Genomic DNA, 22,278 nt, shown 5'->3' with positions numbered 1-22,278 from the left:
GCTGAGTGCCTGGGGAAACAGAGGTTCTTGAAGTTCCTCCGTCCCCAGAACAGTTAATCTAGCCAGTGACACCAGTCCTAACTAAGAAACTACAGGACAACAAAAGGCTTAGATAACATCAAGGAATGAGACAAGCTGGGTCACAAGGCTACGTGATGAACTGCTTCGAGTCACCTCCGTCGCGGCAAAGCCTTCGCAGACACTTCGCAGATTCGAAGGGGAAGAAATCTGCTTGGGTCTAGGACCGTCTCTCTGCGTGTCAGTTTTCTGAGAAATGGGACTCTTCTTTCCGAGCCTACTTTAATGCTCAATGAGCTCAAGTCTGGCAGGACTCTGGAAGGCTGTTCCATTCACAGTTTTCAGACTGTTCCTTCTCGTCATTGTTTCTTCTTTTCTTCTTCTCCCGCTCTCTTCACGGCCCTGCCAGCCCCTGCTCCCCCCCCAGCGACCTCCCACTGCCCGGCCTGGGCCCCTCTGGCGGCCCCTCCGCTCCGCCCTGCCCGAGGAGGCGGGCCCGGCCGCGCGGCGCACCAATAGGAGTGTCGCAAGTTCCTCTGCCTCCCACGAATCCCGCCCCACGCCGCCACACACCAATGGCATTCCGCGCTCGCCCCGCCGGGCCGCCCAATCGTGGGCGGGCTGGACCGCCGGTGCCCCGCCTGCAGCGCGCGGCGGCGACTCGGCTGGCGGCCGAGCTGGGCCTCGGCAGTCTCGGAGCGGCGCGGCAGGGCGCAGCGTTGGGTTCTAGCGGCCGTGTCGGGGGCGCAGGCGGCGGCACTGCTGCTCGCCGGGTGCTGAGCAGAGGCGGCGGGCGAAGCGAAGCCACCGGCCGGGCCGGAGGGCGCCTCGGCTCCGCCGGGGCCCGCGGCGCGGGTCCCTGGACCGAGGAGGAGGCGGCGCCCCTGGCTGCCCGGTGCTTGCCCGGAGGAGGCCCGCGGGCGGAGGTTCCCTACCGCAGCGTCCCCGCCGCGCCTCCCGGAGAGGCCGCCAGAGTCCCCGCAGTGCCGGGGGTGCCCTCCGCCTCCCCCGGCCTCACCTGCGCAGGCCGCCTGGCACCAGGTGCGGGGGCGTGTGCACGGCGAGGGCACCTCCCACGTCGCCAGCGGGGCGGGGGCGGGGCCGCCCGCCACCCTCGGTCTCACCGGCCCGCCCGGCCCGCGGCGTTAGCTCCCGAGGCCCGCGGCTCGGGATGCTGCCGGTCCGCGCCGCCGCTCGCGCGCCGCCCGCCGCCCCAGCGCTTGCCCCCTGGGCCATGCCTCACTGTTTACATGCTGGTGAAGCCCCCGGCCGCCCCGAGCCCCTCCGAACCCCGGCTCCCCGAGGGTGAAGCCAGCCCGCCTGCGAACTGGACTGGTCGCTCTGACCTGGGGCTCCGGACTCAGATCCCCGCCCGCTCGGCCGCCTCCGCCACCATCTGGGCGGGATCCAGTTCTGGTGTTTTTGAGGAGGGGGTGTGGTGTAGGGAAAGGAATCCTGGGGATTTCTACCCCCTCCCTTTTATTTGGCCTTCGGGGCTTCAGACTCAGGGAACTCGCCCATGGCTTTCTTGATGAAGAAGAAGAAATTCAAATTCCAAACCACTTTCACCCTGGAGGAGCTGACGGCCGTCCCGTTCGTGAACGGAGTCCTCTTCTGCAAGGTCCGGCTGCTGGATGGCGGGGATTTTGTCAGCTTGTCGTCAAGGTAGGAGCTGGGGCATTCGTGTCTGCAGGGGATGTTGGGATGGGAGTGAGCGAGATCTCTCGTAACTTGGCAAGTGTGGAAGGCCCCTTGGAGCCCAGAGGATCCTGGGCATTATGTGTTTGGGCAGATTTGCACAAGGCAGAACCGGGCCTAAGTAAGCTGGCAGAGTGCCAGTCACCTGTCTGCAGGCGACCAGCCAGATACCTCAGGTTCTGTTTTTCAGCTTCCCTTTGGGGTCCTGCATGCAACCCTGTAGGCCCATTCTGCAGACTTGGATGTAGAACCCAGAAGGATTTGTGCCTTGAAGGAGCAAGTAGGGAAGGGGTGTTCCAGGTTACCTTGCAGTTCAGCTGGCCAGTGGGGCTGTCATATGATTTAGAGACTCTGCCAGGCACAGGTTCTCTGGCACTCTCCTGTGGCTGGGAAGGCGAGGTCGCAGGCACTCCCCAGTCTGGCCAGCCGGTGGTGACTGGATTTTGGCCTGTCCAGCCTCCTCTGAGTGACTGTCCTCCTCTGGCTTGAGCTGGGCTACTTTGCATTGCAAATGCTCTTGCTGCTGCCCAGTCTGAAAGAAGGGGCAAACCAAGAGAAGGGTTTGATCCCCATCCTGGCAACTCTAACTGCCCAGCTTATTTTTGAATGCCACTAGGCTCCCAGGCTGTTCCTTGCTGACTGGGCCCACCTGGGGGTCACATAGTCCTGGCCTGTCCAGAGATTTCCTTGGAGTCCTAAGGATGGGGGTTCAAATCCTAGCTGTTCCTGGGCTCCCTTTTCCTCTTCTGGAAATTGGGCCTAATACAGGTTTCATCCAGAGTTGTTGGGAAGTTTCAGTAGATGGAGTGGGATGCAGGGCCTGGCTTACGACCTGGAACACTTGCTCCTCCCCACCTGGTCTGCCCTTTGCTCCTCAGGGCTTGTGGACTTGTTAGCTGCAGCTCCCTCTATTCTGAATTGGAGATGTGTGTTACAATTGGAGAAACTGAGGCCTAGAAAGAGGAAATAAGTGACTTTCCAGGGAACTTGCAGGAGGCACTGTTAGCTGAACCTGGCCTGATCGGAGACCTGTTGGATGAATCTGGAGGTGGAGAAGAAGAGGGGAACTGCAGGCCCAACCCAGAGTTTGGAATCTGTGGTCCACAGAGTGGACACAGAGTGGGGTACCTTTTCTGTGCACTGGCTCCCTATTCTTCTGGGAGCTGCTTGTCTGAGGAATTTGAACAAGGGCTGTTCCTTGCGGTGGAGGTGGTAGCAATCCTTGGTTACCTGGGAAGCCTGTGATCCTGCAGCCACCCTGCACAGTGGCTGGTGGTTTCAGAGGGCTGTACTCAGAGCTAGGGCCTGGAGTTGGCTAGTTGTTGCCTAGGTGACCTTGAGTGAGTTACCTAACTTTTCTGATAATAAGAGCCAGCAATTGTTGCTGCACTCCTTGTTTTGTTAGCACCTGTCAACCCCTTGACTTTGTCATGGAGCAGGGGTAGAGGTCGGGACCCCCGCACAGGATTATTATCCCCATTTTACAGAGGTGAACACTGAGGTCCAGAGTGAATGATTTGCCAGAGTTAATAACGTGGAATGTAGATTCAAACTCATGATGTGCTTTTACCCATTACCCTGTTGTGCCCCAGAGCCTCAGTTTCCTTTTTGTAAAATGTGGAAGTAATACCCCTTGGGTTATAAGGGGAATAGATGTATATACTGCATCTGGTCTGACAGATTGATGCAGCAGAAGGTCCAGTCCCTAGCCCCCCAGGTTTTAGGGGGACATCCCCATGGAACCAGCAAGGTGCCTGTGAACAAGGATGGGGATAGTGTGTTGAATCCCAGGGAGGAATTGATAATGAACCCCAGCCTGAGGCCTTGCCTGGTCTCCCAGGCCCTGTAGCCAGTTTCACTCTACCCGTCAGCCTTTCCGTTGTGCTAAACCTGCCTCTTCATCCAGGAAGTATGGAAAGTTCCAGGTCTTAGCCCACATGGTCTGGATTTCACCTCTGTTTTCCCTTCTCTCCTGGCAAGGGGCCTCAGATTCCCCGAACCTAGCGGAGCCCAAACAGCTTTTCCCAGTCCTCATCCTGGATGAAACCTGAGTGGGGAGGAGCTGACATTGAGGCCCCCAGGCTGGGCACTTAGTGGGTGCTGGGTTCCTGTTTGCTGCTGGGCAGGTGTGGCTGGAGAGAGCAATGCTGTTGGAACCTGAAGCCAGTTTAGAGCCAGTTTGGCTTTGGCTGGGCTTTTGCCCAGGAGATAGGGGCTTCTGGGTTCCTGTTCCCTTCAACCCACACCTCATCCACCCTGGTCTCTAGCCCAGAAGCCCTATCTCACGGTCCACCTCTCCAAACCACCAGGGCCCCATTGTTTAACAAGTTGGGGTAGGGACTGGGGTGACTGGACCTGGTTAGATCCTGGGCCCAGATCCAGTAGTGCATTTCCCCCCACCCCAGGGACCTTTGAGATGGCTCAGAGCCAGTGTTGGCGGCAGGGGCTCTGTCAGAGTGAACTGCCTGAGGCCCCACCCTTGCAGCACCCGCCCTCCTAGCCAGAGTGTGTTTCCCTCTGTGTTGGGTGCCATGGCAACAGCTGGGAACAGGCACTGCCTGACCCAATTTGAACAGGTAGGGCAGGTGGTACGCTGGGCCTTACCGTTCCGACACCTCCCATGACGAACAATAATCCTCACAGCTACCACGTCTGAGCCCAGTGCTGTGTGCCAGGCCAGGTGCTGAGTGTTTTACAAGTGGTATCCCTGTTAATCTTCTGTCATCTGGAGAGGCACTGAGGCCAGAGGGGTGAAGCCACTTACTAGATAGAGGTCACCAGGTGGGAAATGGCAATTGGAAAATTCTTTTATCATGGTTGAAATCCCTTTGCTTGTGCATATACTGCATGTCAGGGACTTGCCCAGCTCCTCAGATGCCTGGTCAGTTTAATCTCCACAACCACCTCATGAACTAAGGGCGCTGTCCTCACTTATGGATGATGCTGGGATCAGGAGAGTTGAAGTGACTGGGCCCATGTCACTCAGCTGGAGATTAGCTGAGATATGACTTATTTGAGCAGGTCTGGCTCTATCCTGGTATGATGGCAGTGGGTAAGGAGCAGCTACAGACCCATGTAACATTCCCAGACCTTTAAAGAAGGCTTCTTTCAGTAGATTGGGTGGTACAGGAAAGTCCAGATCTGGATCGTGTAGAGGCACTGAGCTAGATCATGTGAGGCACAAAATGAAGAGTTCTTAGGACCGTGAGACGGGGCAGGGGGTGGGGGCTGAAGTCACTGGATTTGGGACCAGGCACAGGCTAGCACTGGGGCATAATGATTTCCAGTCTGGAAGTCTCCCAGGTGGAAGGATCCAGATGTATGTGGGAGGCTTTCCTGGGGTGGAGGGAGCAGGGCTCCGGAGGGATACAGAGGTCCCAGCCAAGTCTGGTAAGTCGAGAAATGGCCAACCTGAGGCGGAAGAATCCCAAACATTCTGAGAGGGCTCTGCTCCTAGCTGGCACCAGTCCTTTGGCTTATCCCATGCACATGGCTGGCAGTGCCAGGGCAGAGGAGTGCCATAGCAAGGAGGAGAGAAAGCAGAGCACATTTTTTAGCCAGTATGTGGGGAAACTGAGGCCTAGGGCAGAGCGGGGACTTGCCAGGTCACTTCCTAGTAAGAGACAACCTGGGGAGACTCTGGCCCTGATCTCTGTCCCCTGTGCTCAGTGCCCCTCTTTGCACAAAGGAGGTGGGCTGGGCCACAGGGAAAGGGGCCTGTGCGAAGGCTCCTGCTCTGTGCCAGAGTGCCGGGCGGAGCAGCCGGCTGTGGCTTGGAGAGGCCCCTCTCCTGTCCTTTCTTTGGCAGCTTTGAATCCTCAGCCGGCCTTTGCTGGAGATTGATTTGGGCAGCTTGTGGAAAGAGGGCCTGGCTGCTCACCACACAGGCGCTCCCTGCCTATTGTAGGCATGGCTTTGTGCCCACTGGAATGGGGGAGGCCTTGGAGAAAGGTCTTGGACAGGTCAGCTGTGCAGCTGGAGGTCCTGTGCCCAGCCCCAGCCCCTAGGGAGACCAGGCAGGCTTGGTCTTTCCTCACACGTGCCACACACTTGGCCAGGGCCATGTTCCTCCAGTCCCTTGCCCACTGTCCTTGGAAAAGGCTGCAGAATGCCACTTGAGTCCACCGCTGTGGGAGTCCCGCTCTTGTGGATATTTTGGTGCGGAGCTCTGGGAAGGCAGGTTGGAGAAGGATTCTCAGGTTTCTACCTAGGGGGTGAGGGGAGCAGGGGCAGAGAGGCAGAGGGGGGCCCCTGACGTGGGCGGGCATCCGTCTTCCTGCCCAAAGCCAGGTGCTGTGGTGGCTCAGACACTGGGAAGGGAGGAGGGGCCGGCAGACACAGGTCCCTATTTCCACTTTGCCCCAGTGTCCGTCTTTGGTCCTGGGCTTCTAGAGGTGAGCAGGACCAGACAGCCTTCTTCCTGTGAGCTCCCAGTGGGTGGGGGCGGTGTGCCTGGCAGGCATCATGGGAACTTTGGAGCCAGGCAGAGGTGAGGAGGCTCCTCTTAGACCCATTAGCCCCTGGCAGACTGCTGTGCTGTGGGGTCAGGAGGAGTTTCTGTCCAGGCATCTGTCCCTTGTTATCAGGTGTTGAGTGTGTGCCCACCCTCATGTAGCTCACTGGCACCAGTAGCTCACTGGCCCTCATGTAGCTCACTGTCTCCTGATGGGCACATCAGCTCAATAGGGAGGGCTTCCTGGAGGAAGGAATGCTCACGGGAGCCCCCGAGGTGTGTGGTTCCAGCTGGAAGAAGTAGAAGACTGTAGACTAGAGGCTGTGGCATGAAGGCACTTCCTCTTGGGGGCCAGGCAGGAGCTGTCGTGGTCAGGGTACAGAGAAGGGAGGAAAGGACTAGAATAAGTGATAGAAAGGGGAGAGGCTGGACTCTTCTAGCTTTGGGAGTCCTTGGAGGGGCAGGGGAGCATTGTGGCCTGCTTTGCCCACGAGGGTGATGGCTTTTGGCTGCCAAAGGGAGAAGATGAAAGGGGGCCTGGTGAGAGAGTGGAGTGCTGACCTGGCGGTGATGAGCAGAGAGGGGTGGGGACAGACTGGAGAGGGTGGCAGGCAGAGCGGGCATGGGGTTCTCCACCCTGAAGGCCTGGCACTGTGCCTAGCACGTGGAAGGTGCTGGGAAGATGGTCATTCAGAGGGTGCGCAGTGGCACCTGTGGCTGGGTGTTGTTGAGCCATGCAGTGCTCCAGGAGTTGTTGATCACATAAAAATCCTGACTTTCAGTTTCTTTCAAGTTGGGAGATCTGACAGCAGTGCTGCGTGGCTGTTTGGCTTAAGGGATTTTTGCAGCCGCCGCCTCATGTGGGCTTCCTGCCCAGGGCTCCTCCTGACCCCACAGCACACCCTTTGGTCCCTGGTGTGGTCTGTGTCCCTTGCTTTACCTGGACCAGCCTAGTCCTGGGGGCCCCCTGTGGAAGCCTTCTGTGTACAGGCCTGGGGACAGAGAGGTCTGTAGTGAGAAGTCCTGCAGGTGGGATAGTGGGCAGGGCCAGGCTAGTAGGCCACAGAGGCCAGAGCGGGCAGCAGGGCTGTGGCACCAGGTCAGTTGCTGAATCCCTTCAAGGCCAGGTCGGGCTGCTGGTGGCCTAGGTGAGAACTGAAGCTGCCCAGCCTGTGCCTGGCCTTAGTGTCTGCCTCTTGGACCTGGCCTTTGCTGCCAGCTGGCCACACTGTTAGTAGGGGCCGGCCTGGCAGCAGCCCTGACCCAAGGAGATCTGACTCTGTGGAGCCAAAGCTGCTCCCTGAGTCCTGTTCCTTTCTTGAAGCTTCGTCCTGGGAGCTGCTGTGGCCTGGGGTTCTTAGCAGCAGCCACACTGCATGCTGGTGGGGGCTGGGAGACCCCGAGGGACTTCAGGCCCTTCTTATGAGTACCTAGCAGTGCTGATTGCTCTCGAGGAGCTCTGCCTGGGGGTAGTGGGATAGCTGCTGGCAAGTCTGTGAACAGACCTTAGGAGCCTAGGGACTCTTGGTGGAGTTGGAGACCTGGCAGTAATACTGTGGCAACAGTTTAGATCCGTCCTCCTCTCACCATGCAGCCATGGGAAGGTTTGAGCAGGGGCAAGCTGCCAGGTTTGCTTAGAAGAGACCTGGAGGAGTGTGGGTGGGGAGGGGGTGTGGCTGCTCATTATCCACCTCTCCTGGCAAGTGCTTAGGATTGTGTGGCCCCAGAGGTGTTTGGTTGACTTGAAGCTGCCCAGCCTGTGCCTGGCCTTGGTGACTTAATAGGGTTAAGGTCACAAACCCTTAGTTTTTTCTCTGAGCATCTTTTGGCACCCAGGGCTGGGAAGAACTCTCAAATGTAGGCCCCAAACTGCCTGCATCGCCACCCTACCCAGCTCCTGCCTCGCAGTGGACATTCCTTACCCTGCCACCCAGCCAGCTTGGCTCAGTGGTTGGAGGAAGGACCTCTAATAGGAGACTCTCCCTGTTGGGGTTTTGTCTTGCCCTCCCCCACCCCCGACCTGCCATTCATTGCCTGTGACCTTGGACAAGGGGCTTTAGATCCCAGCCTCCTCTGTAACCCTCTCTTGAAACACGCAGTCTGCCTCACAGAGTTCCGGGGAGGACATGGCAAGATAACACCTATCAGGCATTCAGTTCGACTGCTGCCCATGGTGGACACGCTGTATGCTAAGGTCTGTCGTCCTATCCCTGGGCTGCATTCCAGTTGTGGGCCAAATGATGTGCCCCACTTGCCCCTTGTGGCAGCTGGTTTTCCGCAGTGGGCTAAGAGGATGGAGTGCTTCCAGGAGAGGGCACTTCCTGCTTAGGGCTCCATCTCTGCTTTGTCTTTATTCTGTGGCTGCCTCGTCCTCAGTTCTCCTCTCCCACGCCTGCCAGCCTAAGAGCTGCCTCCTCTGGGAAGCCTTCCATAGCCTTTTTGGTCTTGTCACCCCTGTAGGCCCTCATCTCAGGGCACTGGTCCCCATGCATATGTCTAGCTTCTTCCCCAGAATGTGGGTCCTTCCTGGGCAGGAGTAGCCTTCATTGCACCTTAGTTCTGGGGCCTGCTGTTATGGGTTGGTGCTCCCCTGGGCTGGGATTTTTAATTTTTTTCCTCTAGTACTGAGGATTGAACCTAGGGTCACACTACTGAGTTACACCTCTGGCCCTCTTTATTTATTTTTGAGACAGGGTCTCACTAAGTTGCCAAGGCTGTATTCAAACTTGTGATCCTCCTGCCTCAGCCTCCCAAGTTGCTGGAATTACAGGCGTGCATCACTGCGCCTTGTGCCATTGTGCCCTGCAGCCAGGCTGGGACTTTTTCCCTTGGCTCTGAACCAGTGAGGGTGCTGGTGCTGCACTGTGTGGCAGCTACTGCCAGCTGCTGAGCCCAGCCCCTCCCCTAGCCTGTGCTGGAAGTATCAGTCTGTGTCAGGAGCAGCTCTCACCCACACACCAAGCAGCTGGGTGCCACCATGGGCTCAGAGGCTGTGACTGAGAGGCAGCTGAGGGCCCTGATGGCTGGAGTTGGGTGAATTGCCCTGCAGGGACAGCGATGCTCACAGCAGGCTGGGAGGTGGGAAGGGACCTGGGGCCTGACTCAAGCACCACAGCTGCACCTTGGCAGAGCTGAGTGGCTCTGTGACCACAGCCAGAGGCTTTGCCCTGTAGCCTCATCTTCCTCTTCCAAGTGGGGATGCTCGCCTGGGGGCAGGAGGGCTACCTGAGATCAGGGTGGGTGTGCTCAGCACCTGGCCAGGCCTCGGTAAGCTAAAAATAGAGCAAACTGCCAAGAGGGACTGCACAGCCTGGGCTGGGGAGGGCCCAGTTGGGTCCTCTTCACCTCTGATGCACCCTTGCTTCTCACCACTTCCTCTCTGAGAGCCAGACTCTGCAGACATGTGGGGCAGCACTCCTGTGGTTTTCGCTCTGCCTAGACTCCCCCTAGGTGTTCTGACAATTTCCTGGGCACCTTCTGCGGCTGGGGTGCTAGCTGAGCCCTGAAGATGCAGCCCCCTCCAGGATCCCTCCTGTAGGGGAGGTACATGAATCCAATTAGAGTTCCAGTGACAGATCCAAGAAAGTGATGTTGGCCTGGGGTTCAGGGGATGGGTGGAGTTAGAGGATGACCCCAAATGAAGAGCCAGTGGCAGCGAGCTTGGAGTAGGGGAGGGCGGTGGAGAGGGGTTCCATGTGAGGGCTGAGAGTCAGGTTTGTGTTTTAGAACCACCAAGGACAGTAACCGGGTGGACTGCTGGTGCTGCAGGTTGCAGAAGGGCAGGCGAGTGTCGGTAGAGAAGCTCTGCACCCCATCCTCATGAGATGGTTAAAAACAAAACTTGAGGTGCCTTCTGCTGCTGCTACATACAAAGCCCAGCCACACAGTTGAACAGAGGAGGCTGAGACAGGCGGCATGATGCCATTGTGCAACGTTCAGAAGCATTCCGTGCCGGTCAGGGCGCGCTTGTCTTTGTTGGGGTGAGGGTTATGTCTGGAAGGGCTTCTGGGCCTGCCCCATTCTGCTTTTGGGAGCTGGTTGCATGGATATGTTCCTTCTGAGAAACCATGAGCTGCACTCTTCTGTGCCAGAAACAAGCCTCCAGAAGCCCCGCACCTCTAGACAAAAGCCAGGCGACGTTTTGGGTGTCTGGGAGCTGAGGAGGTGCTTGGGACTTTCTGGCAGGCCTGGCTGCACCATCCGGACCCATGGGCATCACTCTGGTTTACAGGCAGTGGCTCGTCTCAGTGGCTGCCAGCAGTCTTCTCTGGGAATTTTCCTTTTGTCTCTTGCAAACCCCGGGAGGGCTTGCCGGGCAGTTCTGAGGCTTGGTGGGCTCCTGGGTTTCCAGGCTGCTGGATCTCTCTGTTCTGCTTTCCTCATCTCTGAAATGGGATAGTAAGCTCCTCTGTGGTGCTTGGTTGAAAGGGGTGACTGTCTGTTGTGTACCTATCACAGCCCCTGGAACAGTTGTGTTTGGTAAAGGCATGGCAGTAGTTGGTGTCAATCCAGGGCATTGGACCGAGGGGACCCAGGGCTAGGCAGAAAAGATAACCCACATTTCTCCTTTCTCTTCTGTCTTCCCGAGGTTCACCATTGAAAGGATCATGATCAAGCTAGGCCACTGCCTTGGCCAAGATACTTATGGTCCCTCCCTGGGGCCCATGAACTGGGGACACCATAGACACATCCATCTCAGAAACCTCTGAGCAGAGCAGGGGAGGGGGACAGCACCACTCTGCCTGTGCTGCCCCAAACCCTTTCATTGGGGTTGGCCTTTGATGTGCTCCCTGAGAGCCAAGAGAAGGCTGGCATTGAGCTACAGCCGTTCCTAAGAGGGTTGTGTCGGCTAAAGAGGGTCATATGTTATAGCTGGACCCAAATGCCCAGCATAGCACCAGGCAAGCCTGAGTGAGGCCTGGCCTGTTCAGAGGTGTCCCCAGTGTCCCACTCAGTTCGTAGTAAGCACTCAGTAAATGCGTGTGGAGTGAATAACAGAGGCAGGGATTGGCCAGGTTTGGCCTGTGCATTTGTGGAGAATCAGGTGTCCAGGGAGGAGGCGGAGACTGGTGAATCAGATCCTTGTGGTCTTGCCTGACCCTGAACCCTTCGTTCTGTGGTTGGAATCCCTGGGAGCTGCTGAGAATGACTAGAAAAACAGGTCTGAGTTGGTGCCAGATTGTGAAAAAAAGGAGTCCCTACTTTATGGTCACCTCAGAAGTCTAAGGAGTCACAGGAAAGCTGTGTGACTGGGGAATACCTGCGTGGCAGATCCAATGGTGGTGATGATCCCTGACCCTTAAGCTCTTCGAGAAGGCGGTGAGAGCCCAGCTGGGAAGCTCTGCCTGGAAGTGGTGCAAGGAGGCATTGGGCAGCCCTGTGGAAGCTCTCATTTGGCCATCAGATACTCCTGGGTACCCACTGTGTGCCAGGAACTGGCATTGGGACAGGACAGGTAGTCGTAAGCACAGCAGGAGCCCTGCCTCTGGGAGACAAGCTCTGCCTCTGCTTTCGTCATGTCTGAGATCCAGGCCCAGAAGAGGAAGCTCGTATGTAGAGGGGGTGCCCTCAGAATGGGCCTGGGTGAGGGGGGTGATGCAGAGGACAGAGGTGTGCACAGGACCTGAGTCCAGTCATTCACGGAATCAGGTCCCAGGAACGGAAATCCCTCCCTCCTTTTTCCTCCTCTCTTCCCTGCCTCCTCTTCTGGTGAATCAAACACCACCCAAGGGTGAGTCAGCCAGGAGCGGCTGCTCATGCCTGGGCCACCTGCCAGGCAGCTCTCTGGATGTCCCAGCTCATTTGGAGGCCTGGGAAAATGACCAGATTGGTGGTCCTGGGGCAGGGAAGGGGACTAGGTCAGGGGCTCTGTATGCCTCCTGGGTGCAGAGGTCTGATCCTTTTGCACGGTTACTTCTGAAGGGCTAGGCCCTGTCCCCCATGTAGCATGGGTGCAGCTTTAGTCAGCTGTTTCATCACTGTGACCAAAGGACCTGACACAAACAGTTTTAAAGGTGGAGAAGTTTATTTAGCACTCATGTTTCAGAGGTCTCAGTTTATAGACAGCTAAATCCATTCTTTGGGACCCAAGGTGAGGCAGAACATCATGGCGGAAGAGTGTGGCAAAGGACAGCAGCTGGGAACATGGCTCCAGGAAGCAGAGAGAGAGAGAGAGAGAGAGAGAGAGAGCGAGCTTTGCTCACCAGGACAAAACATAAACCCCAAAGGAATGCACGTGGGGACCCACCTCCTCCAGCAGCACCCTGCTTGCCCACGGTTACCATCAGTGGGACCCTATCAGGGCTTTCATGCGTGGATTAGGTTAAGGCTCTCCTAACCCTATCATTTTACCTCTGACCTTTCCTGCATTGTCCCACACATGAGCTTGTGGGGCACACCTCACATCTAAACCGTAGCAGGTGCACACTGTGTGCCTGGTAGCAGCTCCACAAGACAAGGACAGGGCTATGAGAGAGGCTGAGAACCTGGGTGGCAGAGCCTGGTTTTGGACTCCAGTGTCTCCGCCTTCCCATGCCTCTGTGGTGGGCCCGCTGGGCATCTGGCAGGCTGAGGAAGGGAGGTCCCCGACCAGAGGCAGCACTGTAGTCTGTGTTTGCTGCAATCATGAGTCCTGGAGGGGAGGTTGCTACCACAGGCCAGTATGATGCTTATTGCGTCTTCACTTGAATTCCTGGGGCCTCTGGCCTTGTTCAGTCCTGGGGTTCATGGGGGTCTGGGATCAGACAGACAGGGGTTCAGATCACAGACCTCTGCCATCCAGGAGATGTTGGACAAGTGACTTCCCTACCTGTGACCTCAGATTCCTAGCCTGTGACATAAGAATGATGGGCTGTGGATTTGGGGAGGTCAAGCAGGGAACGCTCTTGGCTCAGCACCTGACAAAAGTGCCCAGCAGTGGGAAGCTGATCTTAAGCACTTTGCAGAACCTGCCTGCAGGGCGCGTTTTCTCACACCTTCCTGCAACCTGGATTGTCCTCACTTGTTCCCCAGCACCAGTGGGTCTTGCTGGGTTTGGTCCAGGTCATATCCCACTGACCCTACATTCTGACCCAGTGAACATCTCTCACTGGGCATGAGCCTATTTGCAGAGGCCAGGTGTGACAGATACTCAGGCTGCTGCACAACACGGTTCCCTTAGAATGGCTCGTGGCAGATATCACAGGGATCCTGCAGGGTGGGGACTGGAAGTGCAGACCACCTCTCACTCTGTGATCTGTAGCAAGTGCCTACACTCCCCGTTGGTGTCCTCATCTGAAGCAGAAGCAGGAAGTCAATACTTGAGAAGTGTCCAGGAAACAGGAGCCAGGCTGGGACACACTGGGTGGCGGGGGCACCTTTGCTCAGGTCAAAGCCAGCTGTTTATTTTTTCTTTCTTTTTTTATTTTCCCCCCTGTGTTGAAGATTGAACCTAGGGCCTTGTGCTTGCCAGGCAGATGCTTTACCACTGAGCCGCACCCCAGCCCCCAGTATTTTACTTTGGATCCCTTCACTTGCTGTCCTCTTAGGTTGCTCTTGTAAGAGGAGCAACCCCTGGCATCAGTTGAGAATCACATTCACAGAGTGGCGCCTAGGCAACAGCTCTGGTCTGCCAAGTGTGGGGGCACATGTCTGTAATGCCAGTCCCTTGGGAGGCTAAAACAGGAGGACTGCAAATTCGAGACCAGCTTCAAAAATGTAGTGAGGTCTTAATTAAGCAACTTAGCAAGACCCTGTCTCAAAATTAAAAATAAAAAGGGCTCTGGAGACAGAAGACAGATTAGGGTGACTGCTTGCCTGTGTCCATAAAACAGATTTGCTGGCACCTGCCTGTGCTGCCTTTTTGAAGACCATTCTCAATGTTACTTGACTGGAGAGCAGCAGGATTCAAACCTGGTGTCTGGTTCCGGAATCCTTACTCCTTGCCCTGTCGCATCCCCAACAAGCCTGAGTGGCTGGCCAGCCCCTCACCCATTGTCTTAGAGTTGCAGGGCCCCTGTATGTTGTCCACTTTGCCCGTCTGGGTCACTTGCTGCAGCCAGCCTCCGCTCCCCGCCCACCTGCCCACCCCCAGCCATCCTTAGGGAGCGGAGCAGGCAGCCTGGGGCTCCGGCATCAGGCCCAAGTGGTTTGCTTCTAGGAACTGCTTGCTGTCTTGCCACAGGAGGAGGGGCTGGCTATGCCAGAACTGTTAACGAGCTGCTTCCCATGCACGTGGCCCTGAACTCCTGGCAAAGGCCAGAGCTGCCGGGCTGCCACGTTGGCTCTTCCGCCCTGCAGCCCCTGGACGGACGCCGTGGCTGGTCCCGGGGTGGGCTCCTCCCCAGGAGGCCGCACTCCTTCAGGGAAGCACGGGCACATGTTGTGGATTTAAATAGTTTCCTTCTTAGGCGCCCGTTGCCCAGCCGGGCTAGCTTTCATCAGCCGGGACCTGGATTGCATCACTGCAGCCGCTCACTCCTCCAGGAAGACTGCCAAGCCTGGGGATCTGCGGGCTGGGAGTGGGCAGGGCCCAGGGTGGGTGGCCACATGACAGGAGAGGGACGCATGTATTGGAGCTTGCTGGGTGACCCTTGTTACCCAGGCTGAATGGGACTAGCCTTCCCAGGGACCCAGGAGCACAGCTGGTGCTGCATGGTCCCTGGATCCCTCACAGGTCTCATGGCCGTGCCAGGTGCTTGCTCCCTGCTTTGGAATCTCCTGAGGGCTTGTTTAAAGAGTCGCCCAAGATCTGCAACAGGGGGTGGGTGATTCAGCAACGTCTGAAGACGTTTCTAGTTGTCATGCATGTGGTTGTGCAACTGGCAGGTGCTGCTAAACGTCCCACAGTGCACAGGACAGCTCCTTACAAGAGGAACTCTGTCCCAGCCTGTGGGGAATCCTCATTGTGCCAAGCTGTGGAGGTGTTCAGCTCACTCGAGTCTGGACGCCCCACACCACTCTCGTGTGAGATTGAGCACTTACTTCTTGCCAGGCAGGGCCCATGCCAGGCTCTCTGGTGGTGAGACTGCTTGCAGCTGGAAAGGTGAAGTGCTGCGGTGGTGGCAGGGGTATGTGGGGGCCGGTCTGCCCCCCTGGTCCCCGCTTCTGGGCTTTCTGCTTCTGCTGTGACCACCAGTCACCTGTGCACTTGAGCTCTGACTCATAGGAGAGGCCTGAGGGGCCCATTGGCCCATGGCAGTCTGTACCCAAGAGGTGACTCCCATGGCATTGACCCCTTGCCACCCACACGGTGGAGACCTGGGGCCACAGCTCTGGGGTCTTATTGCACTTACCGGGCAGTGGTGCTGCAGGTACTGGGGATGTGGCAGAGAGCTGGCCTTGGTATGCCAAGGAGCCCTGCCTGCAGGGTGGCCATTTGAGAAGCCGAGGTTGGTAACACTGCAGCCTGGCCTGCCACCCTCTGCAGCTTCTGAGGCCTCTTCATAGTCTTTGGGTGCTGGGAGGCTAGTCCTGTACCTCCCTTCTCCAAGGGTCCACTTAACCTTCCTGCTTTTGAGGCAGCTGACTTAGGGAAGGGGAAAGGGGCAGCCTGGGGGTGGGCCGCCGCAGGAAGCATGTAGCCCTGCTGTGTGTACCTTTGGACCTCAGCCTTTTCATCTGTGACATGGGAGTGATAGTGGTAGCTGGCACTGATAGTGGTAGTGGGAGCTGACAGCATAGCAGGACTGTAGGTACCCGTTGGACTTGTGCATAACGCACGCCTTGTGCAGAGGGGCTGGAGCACAGGATGCTTCTGTGTTGGTGGCTGAAGGTGAGACCCAGTGGGAGAGCACAGAGCATTGGCTTGCCTCTGTCCTGGGTTCTGGGAAGAGAGGCCATTGTGATAAAGACAGGAAACGCAGTTCCCATCTGCATGGGCCCCTGATGGCGACCACTACCCTCCCTGGTCTCCTCATACCCAGTGAGGAAGATGCTTTGAAGATGTGACCACACAGATACTGTTTTGGCAGAATTCTTTTTATCCTCCTGGACATGGCACTGTAGAGTCTCCCAAGAGCCCCATGCAGTGGCAGGGAGACCACCCTTCACAGACACGTCAAGGCTCACCAAGACGGTGCTTCTCTAGACTCGGAGCAGTCTGGTCCTGCTCTCGGCCTTCTCTAGAGCCAAGAGCCACCTCCCTCCTTCCAGATCTTTCCTGTCCTGTTCCTGCTGCCTGGGACATCTTTCTCCCCAATCTTCATCCCGCCCACCCCAGGCTCAAGTCCCTGGCTCTGGCATCACTGTGCGGGAGCAGCCCCTGCTCTCTTGGTGTCTCCCTCCTTTCTCAGACTGGAGCAGTGCTAGTCATCTCCCATATAGCCTCGGCCTCCCCTTGGCCTGGGGCTCTCCAGGAGGTTTGCCCACATTGTGCCCTCCACCCCAAGCAAACACCCATGGCAAGTTCCCATGGGTCCATCACAGAGGTGCAGGTCCTTGGGTGTCCCCACACTGTCCTCTGCCTGGGATGAGCCAGAGGCTCAGGTTGCTGGGCTGGCCTTTCGAGGGCCAGGACAGCTCCAGGACAGTGTGAAGGTTCTGAGGATATTGCTGGTGGGGCGCTCCACTCTATTTCAGGACAGCTCAGAAATAGCTGGATTCTGCCTGTCCTGGTCAGTGGCTGCGGTGGAGGGAGGGCTCCTCTGCCTTGCTGGGATTTGCACGTCTAATTGTGTGTCTTATAGCTAAAAAAAGAAACCAGCCTCTGTAATTACCTGTCCCCAGCTGTGGGAACTAGGAAGCACGTCCTGAACCCTGGGTGGTGGAGCTGACTGGCGGCTTCTTTCAAGGGGCACCCAGTCTGCCCGTGAGGTTCCCCGCGCTGCTTTGCTTATACTCAGCCCTCCTAACCTCATCCCATCTTCTCCTTTTTCAATTTAAATTAACTGGGTACAACTCTTGGGACCAAATAAAGAAAGAGGCCCTGGCATCCCTCACCTGCACCACAGACCTGAGCAACTGCCCCCTTCCTTCTGTGCTTTGTCTCCTTACACCAGTGTGAATAAGCTGTGTCTGGGGAGCCAGGAGTCCAGGGTTTAGGGCCTCTCTGGGCTGAAATGATCTCTTCTTCTGAGCCTTGGTTTTGTTGTTTTATTTATTCCTTTATTTAGTGCTGGGATTGAATCTCATGCAAGCCAAGATGTTGTCATTTTGAAGTTGCATTTCTGGCCGGGCGCGGTGGTGCACACCTGTCATCTAGCTACTCAGGAAGCTGAGGCAGGAGGAGTGCACATTCAAGGTTAGCCTCAGCAACTCAGTGAGACCCTGTGTCAAAATAAAAAATAAAAAGGACTGGGGATGTGACTCAGGGGTTCAGTGCCTCTGGAACCAAAAAAAATTTGCACTTCCAAGCCCCATTAGCAGAGCAGACGGGCGCGCACTGCTATTTTCCCTAGTAACATCTTATTGCTAATGTTCCTTTCTAGCTCCTTGTTTGTTTTACTTCTTCACACCTTCCCCTTTCCAAGATGGTGAGCTCACTGCACTTCTGGTCTCTGGGGACATGTTGGGTGCTATTGTGCACGACCAGCAGATTATGGCAGTCCCAGTGTCTGCAGTGTGACGTGGTTATCTCCAGTTCTCTCTGTGCATGTGGACATGTACACATGTCACTTTAAAAAGAAATCGAGGATGGGACCCTTCTGCGTTTTAAGTGTAGGTGGGGAGGGGCTGCCGCGCCCTCGGTGAGCACAGCCCACCTGCCCTCCTTCCCCTTCCTGGCAGTTACCCACTCGACCATTGACACTCTGAGTCTATCCCTGCTGCCCCTCTGGGTTTCTCCTCAAATGCAGACGCTAATGCTGCAGCCGCGGCCACTCCTGCACAAGCGGGTGCTCCTGCTTCCCTGGGCACCGCTCATCCCGTCCCTAGTTCTCTCCCTGCAGCACTTGCCATCCTAGGGTGTGCATTGGCCTCCTACCCACTGCCAGAGTACCAGCCCCTCGAGGCAGGACTTCCGTCTGCTGTTCACTACCCGTGTCTCTAGGGCTTGCCGAAACTGGCATGTCATGGGTGCTTCATAAAAGGTTCGGGTGAATCAGGTCTCTGAGGTTTCTTCAGACTTGACCTGGCCAGCTCCCTCCCTTTGGAGGGACCCTGGGTCTGATGGGGAGCCTGTGCTGTCCTGGTGGCAGCTGTGGCAGCAGGGCTGAGACACAGGCCCTGGGCACAGATGGGGGGTCCAGATGGCTCTGCTGCCACAGCTCTGGGACTTTAGGTGAGCTGTGAAGCATTGAGCCTCCCTTTCCTCATCTGAAAAGTGGCCCAGGAAGGGGCCACTGCTGTGGCTTTTATTTCACCCTTGCTGTGACCCCCTGGGGTAGGCCAGGGCGAGGCTGCCAGTTTCTTCCCATGTGAGTGGTGGCATCTAATAGGTGATTGTTCAGAGCCCCATGGAGACAGGACAGAGGCCCAGCACTGATCCTGTGGCCCTGCCCAGGCTCACCTTCCTGCAGGAGGGGCACTCCTGTCACCTGAGCCTGGGAGGGCTCCCTTGGCTTTCCCAGGCTGACCTGGCAGGGTGTCCCCATGGCAGTGTCTGAGAGGGGACAGGAGGAAGCCCACAGTCACAGTCAGCTTTGTTCCCAGGCACTAGTTGTAATTCCCCTGGGTGTTTAAACCTGCCCAGAACTGACACCTCCTCCCACGGCTGGGTGGGGCGGCTGGGGCCACGCCCACCTTCCTCTCTCTCCAAGCTTGAGCTCTGATGTCTTGCTCTGTTCTCTCTGTGCTCTTCTGCCTGCCTCCCGTATGTCTGCTCTCAGCTGCTGCCTAAGCCACAAGCCATGGGGGCAAGATAGTCACTTTCAGAATGAGATCCAGCATCCTCACTGTGACCCTGGAGGTCAACCTTCCTCCCTTACCAGTCTCCCCACTGGCCTCTCTTCACCTCCCACCAGCTTCTGTGCTCTTTTCCACCTCAGGGCCTTTGTACTTTCTGTTCACTCTCACATCCTCTCTCACTGTGAGCCCTTCTCAAATATCACTGCCGTAAAGGTTATCACCAGCCACCCACCTGAAGTAGCAGCCACCACCTTGCACCTCTGCCCAGTGCCCACCTTCCCTGCGCTGTGCTCCCTTTTCTATCCAACCCACCATGTGTATTCTCAGGGTAGAACAGTTCTATTGAGATATAACCCATTGAGAGTGTGGAATCCAGGGGTTTGGATTGGTTCCCATGCTGGGGTGAACCCAGGGCCTCAGGCATGCTATTCCCAGCCTGTGGTTCAGTGGGTTTTGTTCGTTTGTTTTTGTTTTTTGGTTCCAGGGATTAAACCCAGAGGTGCCTAAGCACTGAGCCATAACCCCAGCCCTTTTTTATTTTTTATTTTTTATTTTGAGACAGGATCTCACTAAATTGTTTATAGGCTCCCTAAGTCACTGAGACTGGCTTTGAACTCAGGACCCTCTGCCTCAGCCTCCCGAGTCTCTGGGATCACAGGCTGTGCTGCCATCGCTATGCCACTTGCAGGACCTTTTCAGCACTCCCATCAAGAAACCCTGTGCCCATTAACTGTCTCCCCTACTCCCCCAGCCCTGGCAACCCCCAGTTTCCATTCTGTCTTGGATTTACCCCTTCTGGCCACTTCACGTAAATGAGACTGTGCTTCTGCCCCCGTCTGCTTTAGCTGTCGCCGTTTGTCCTCCGTTCACATGACTAGGGTGACACACTAGCATGTGAAGTGCCGAGTGACATTCCATCGTGTGGATGGACCACGTGTCATCCGTTCTCCCACTGATGGCCGTTTGGGTTGCTTTCCCTTTTTGGCTACTGTGTTTAGTGCTGCTGTGGCCACTCAGGCCCAAGGTTTTGTGGCCATGGGCTTCATTTCTTTTGCTATATACCTGCGAGTGGCATTGTTGGGTCATCTGGTGACTCCGTATTTAACCCTTTGAGAAAGTGCCAGCCAGTTTCCAGATGGACATGGCTGGGTGTCTCAGGGACATAGCAGGCATTGCTGGCCCCACGAGCCCACAGGTCCTGCCTGCCGGGCTCTCCTGGGCTCTGGGCCTGTGAGCCGCGGAGCTGCTGAGGGCTCTGCCTCTGAAGTCCTGGTTGCAGCCCTGCCTGTCAGTCACAGCCCGTGATCGCGGATGGAGGGAGCAGTGTTCTCCCCGGTCCTCAGTGCCCTCAGCTGTGGAAGCGGGTGGCACACAGCCTGCTGGAGGAGTCGGCCGAGAAGCAAGCACAGGGCCTCGGAGTTGCCTCTGTGGCTCTGACCCTCTGCCCTCAGGGCCCTACAGGTGGTTGACCCAGCTCCTCAGGTCATCCAAGGTACAGAGAGGTTACTTCCTCAGCTGTCCGCTCGATCATCCGGTTAGGTGGGATGAGCCGAGATATGGTCTCATGCCGCCCCCACCCTTCCGTGGCCACCCTTTCCTGAGCACCGGTTCTGCCAGGTGGAAGGGATGTGGCCACACAGGCTCTTGGCCTCCTGCTGCCCCCACAGCAGCCAGCCCAGCTGGGCTCAGCCGCTCCCGCCCACTGATTCCTCCATAAAGGGGTGCTGGTTTGCCTGTGTGGTCGTTCTCCCAGGCCTAGGAGGAACTCGGTGGGACGGCCAAACCCCCAGCTGGTGCCGGGCAGCTTGCGTTCAGTTCTGTTCTGCTCTTGCCAGTGGTGGGCCTGGGGAGGGGTCGCAGCTCAGGGCACCTGGGTCCTCTAGAGGTGGCTGACGGTGGTTGGGAGAGTCTGGCACGATCACCTGTCTGCACTCCAAGGAGGCGCCAGCGGCAACGGCTCTTAAGGTTTTTGAACAGTGCTGGGCATGTGAGAAGCGGCCTGCAGGGTCAGCGTTAGGATGCCATAGTCTTTGCAATTCATGGTGAAGAAGGGGCTCTGGGGCCTGGCAGGACCAGGCTGAGGGTCCAGCTCAGCACTTTACTGGCCAGGTGAAACTGAAGTCTGATGTGAGGGCCCTGTGAGGTGGTCAGTGGGAGCCTGGCTGCTGGGACAGGTAAGGGCAGTGCAGCAGCCAGCCAAGGTCAAGGTAGCAGATCTGCTGGGAGCAGGAGCAGGTCAGCAGGCCCACTGGGCTCCGGCTCCAGCCCTTCTGCTCCATCGTCTTTCCTCATTTTTCATTACGTTTCTGGGTTTCCATGGTTACACAGCACATTCTTGTGAAAATACTGTCACTTGTGATACCAAGTGAGACAGGAGAACTCTTTCCCCTCCTGCTGGTAGCAGGGTCCCCTAGACGTGGCCCTGTGCCAACTGTCTTTCTCCCCTGTCTGGCCTGGTCTGCAGGGAGGAGGTGCAGGAGAACTGCGTGCGCTGGCGGAAGAGGTTCACCTTCGTGTGTAAGATGAGTGCCAACCCAGCCACAGGCCTGCTAGACCCTTGCGTCTTCCGTGTGTCTGTGCGCAAGGTGAGCTGGGCTCCTGGGCCCAGGACTGTGGGGCGTGTCACCATCTGTGGCTTTAGACCCCTCCCTGACGTCCCCTCAAAGGGAAGCTGCGGAGAGCTGCCTGCTCTCTTCCTCCCCAGCAGATTCGGGGGGATCTGGGGAGACGTGAGGCGCCTGGGCACCCTGTTCACTCTGTTGCTCCTGTCTCCCTCCCTGTGCAGGAACTGAAAGGCGGGAAGGCTTATTCTAAGGTAAGAGGAACTGTGTGAAGGGCTGGTGGGATGGGCTGGGGTGGCACTGGGGGGCCTAAGAGAAGCTTCCAGAAGAACTATTTGCCTCTGTCTGCTCCAAACAGGAGACACTCAGCCCTACATGAAATGTAGTGGATTATGTTTTTTTGTTTGTTTAAGTTTTGGGTACCAGGGATTGAACCCAAGGGCACTTGATTACTAAGTCATATCTCCAGCTCAGTTTTATATTTTATTTAGAGACAGGGTCTCACTGAGATGCTTAGGGCCTTACTGAGCTGCTGAGGCTGGCTGTGAACTTGTGATCCTCCTGCCTCGGCCTCCCGAGCTGCTGGGATTACAGATGTGTGTCACTGCACCCAGCGCAATGCGGTGTTTTTAGGTACTCTCCTCATTGGCAGTCTGTGCACCTCATATGAGTGCAGGGTTTGCCTGTGGCAGTGCACAGTGTGCGAGTTCACGGAGCAATCCCCTCTTCTCTTCCACCACACCACTGGGGTGGTCAGGATCTTTCTGACCTTTTCTTTTTATATGG

General features: G+C 56.8%; 1 protein-coding gene across 1 annotated transcript in view; it reads left to right on the top strand.

The window, feature by feature from the left end:
* The first annotated feature begins 1,258 nt into the window (after positions 1-1,258).
* Positions 1,259-22,278, top strand: part of EEIG1 (estrogen-induced osteoclastogenesis regulator 1) — a 31,810-nt gene continuing 10,790 nt past the window's right edge. The window contains exons 1-3 of the mRNA XM_079113886.1: positions 1,259-1,683; positions 21,396-21,516; positions 21,717-21,746. Coding sequence (XP_078970012.1) covers positions 1,538-1,683; positions 21,396-21,516; positions 21,717-21,746 — 297 coding nt within the window. The 5' untranslated portion in view covers positions 1,259-1,537. The remainder of the gene's footprint in view (positions 1,684-21,395; positions 21,517-21,716; positions 21,747-22,278) is intronic.

The sequence above is a fragment of the Sciurus vulgaris genome (assembly GCF_902686455.1).
Source record: "Sciurus vulgaris genome assembly, chromosome: 15".
Lineage (NCBI taxonomy): Eukaryota > Metazoa > Chordata > Mammalia > Rodentia > Sciuridae > Sciurus > Sciurus vulgaris.
This window is presented reverse-complemented; position numbering and strand designations above follow the sequence as displayed.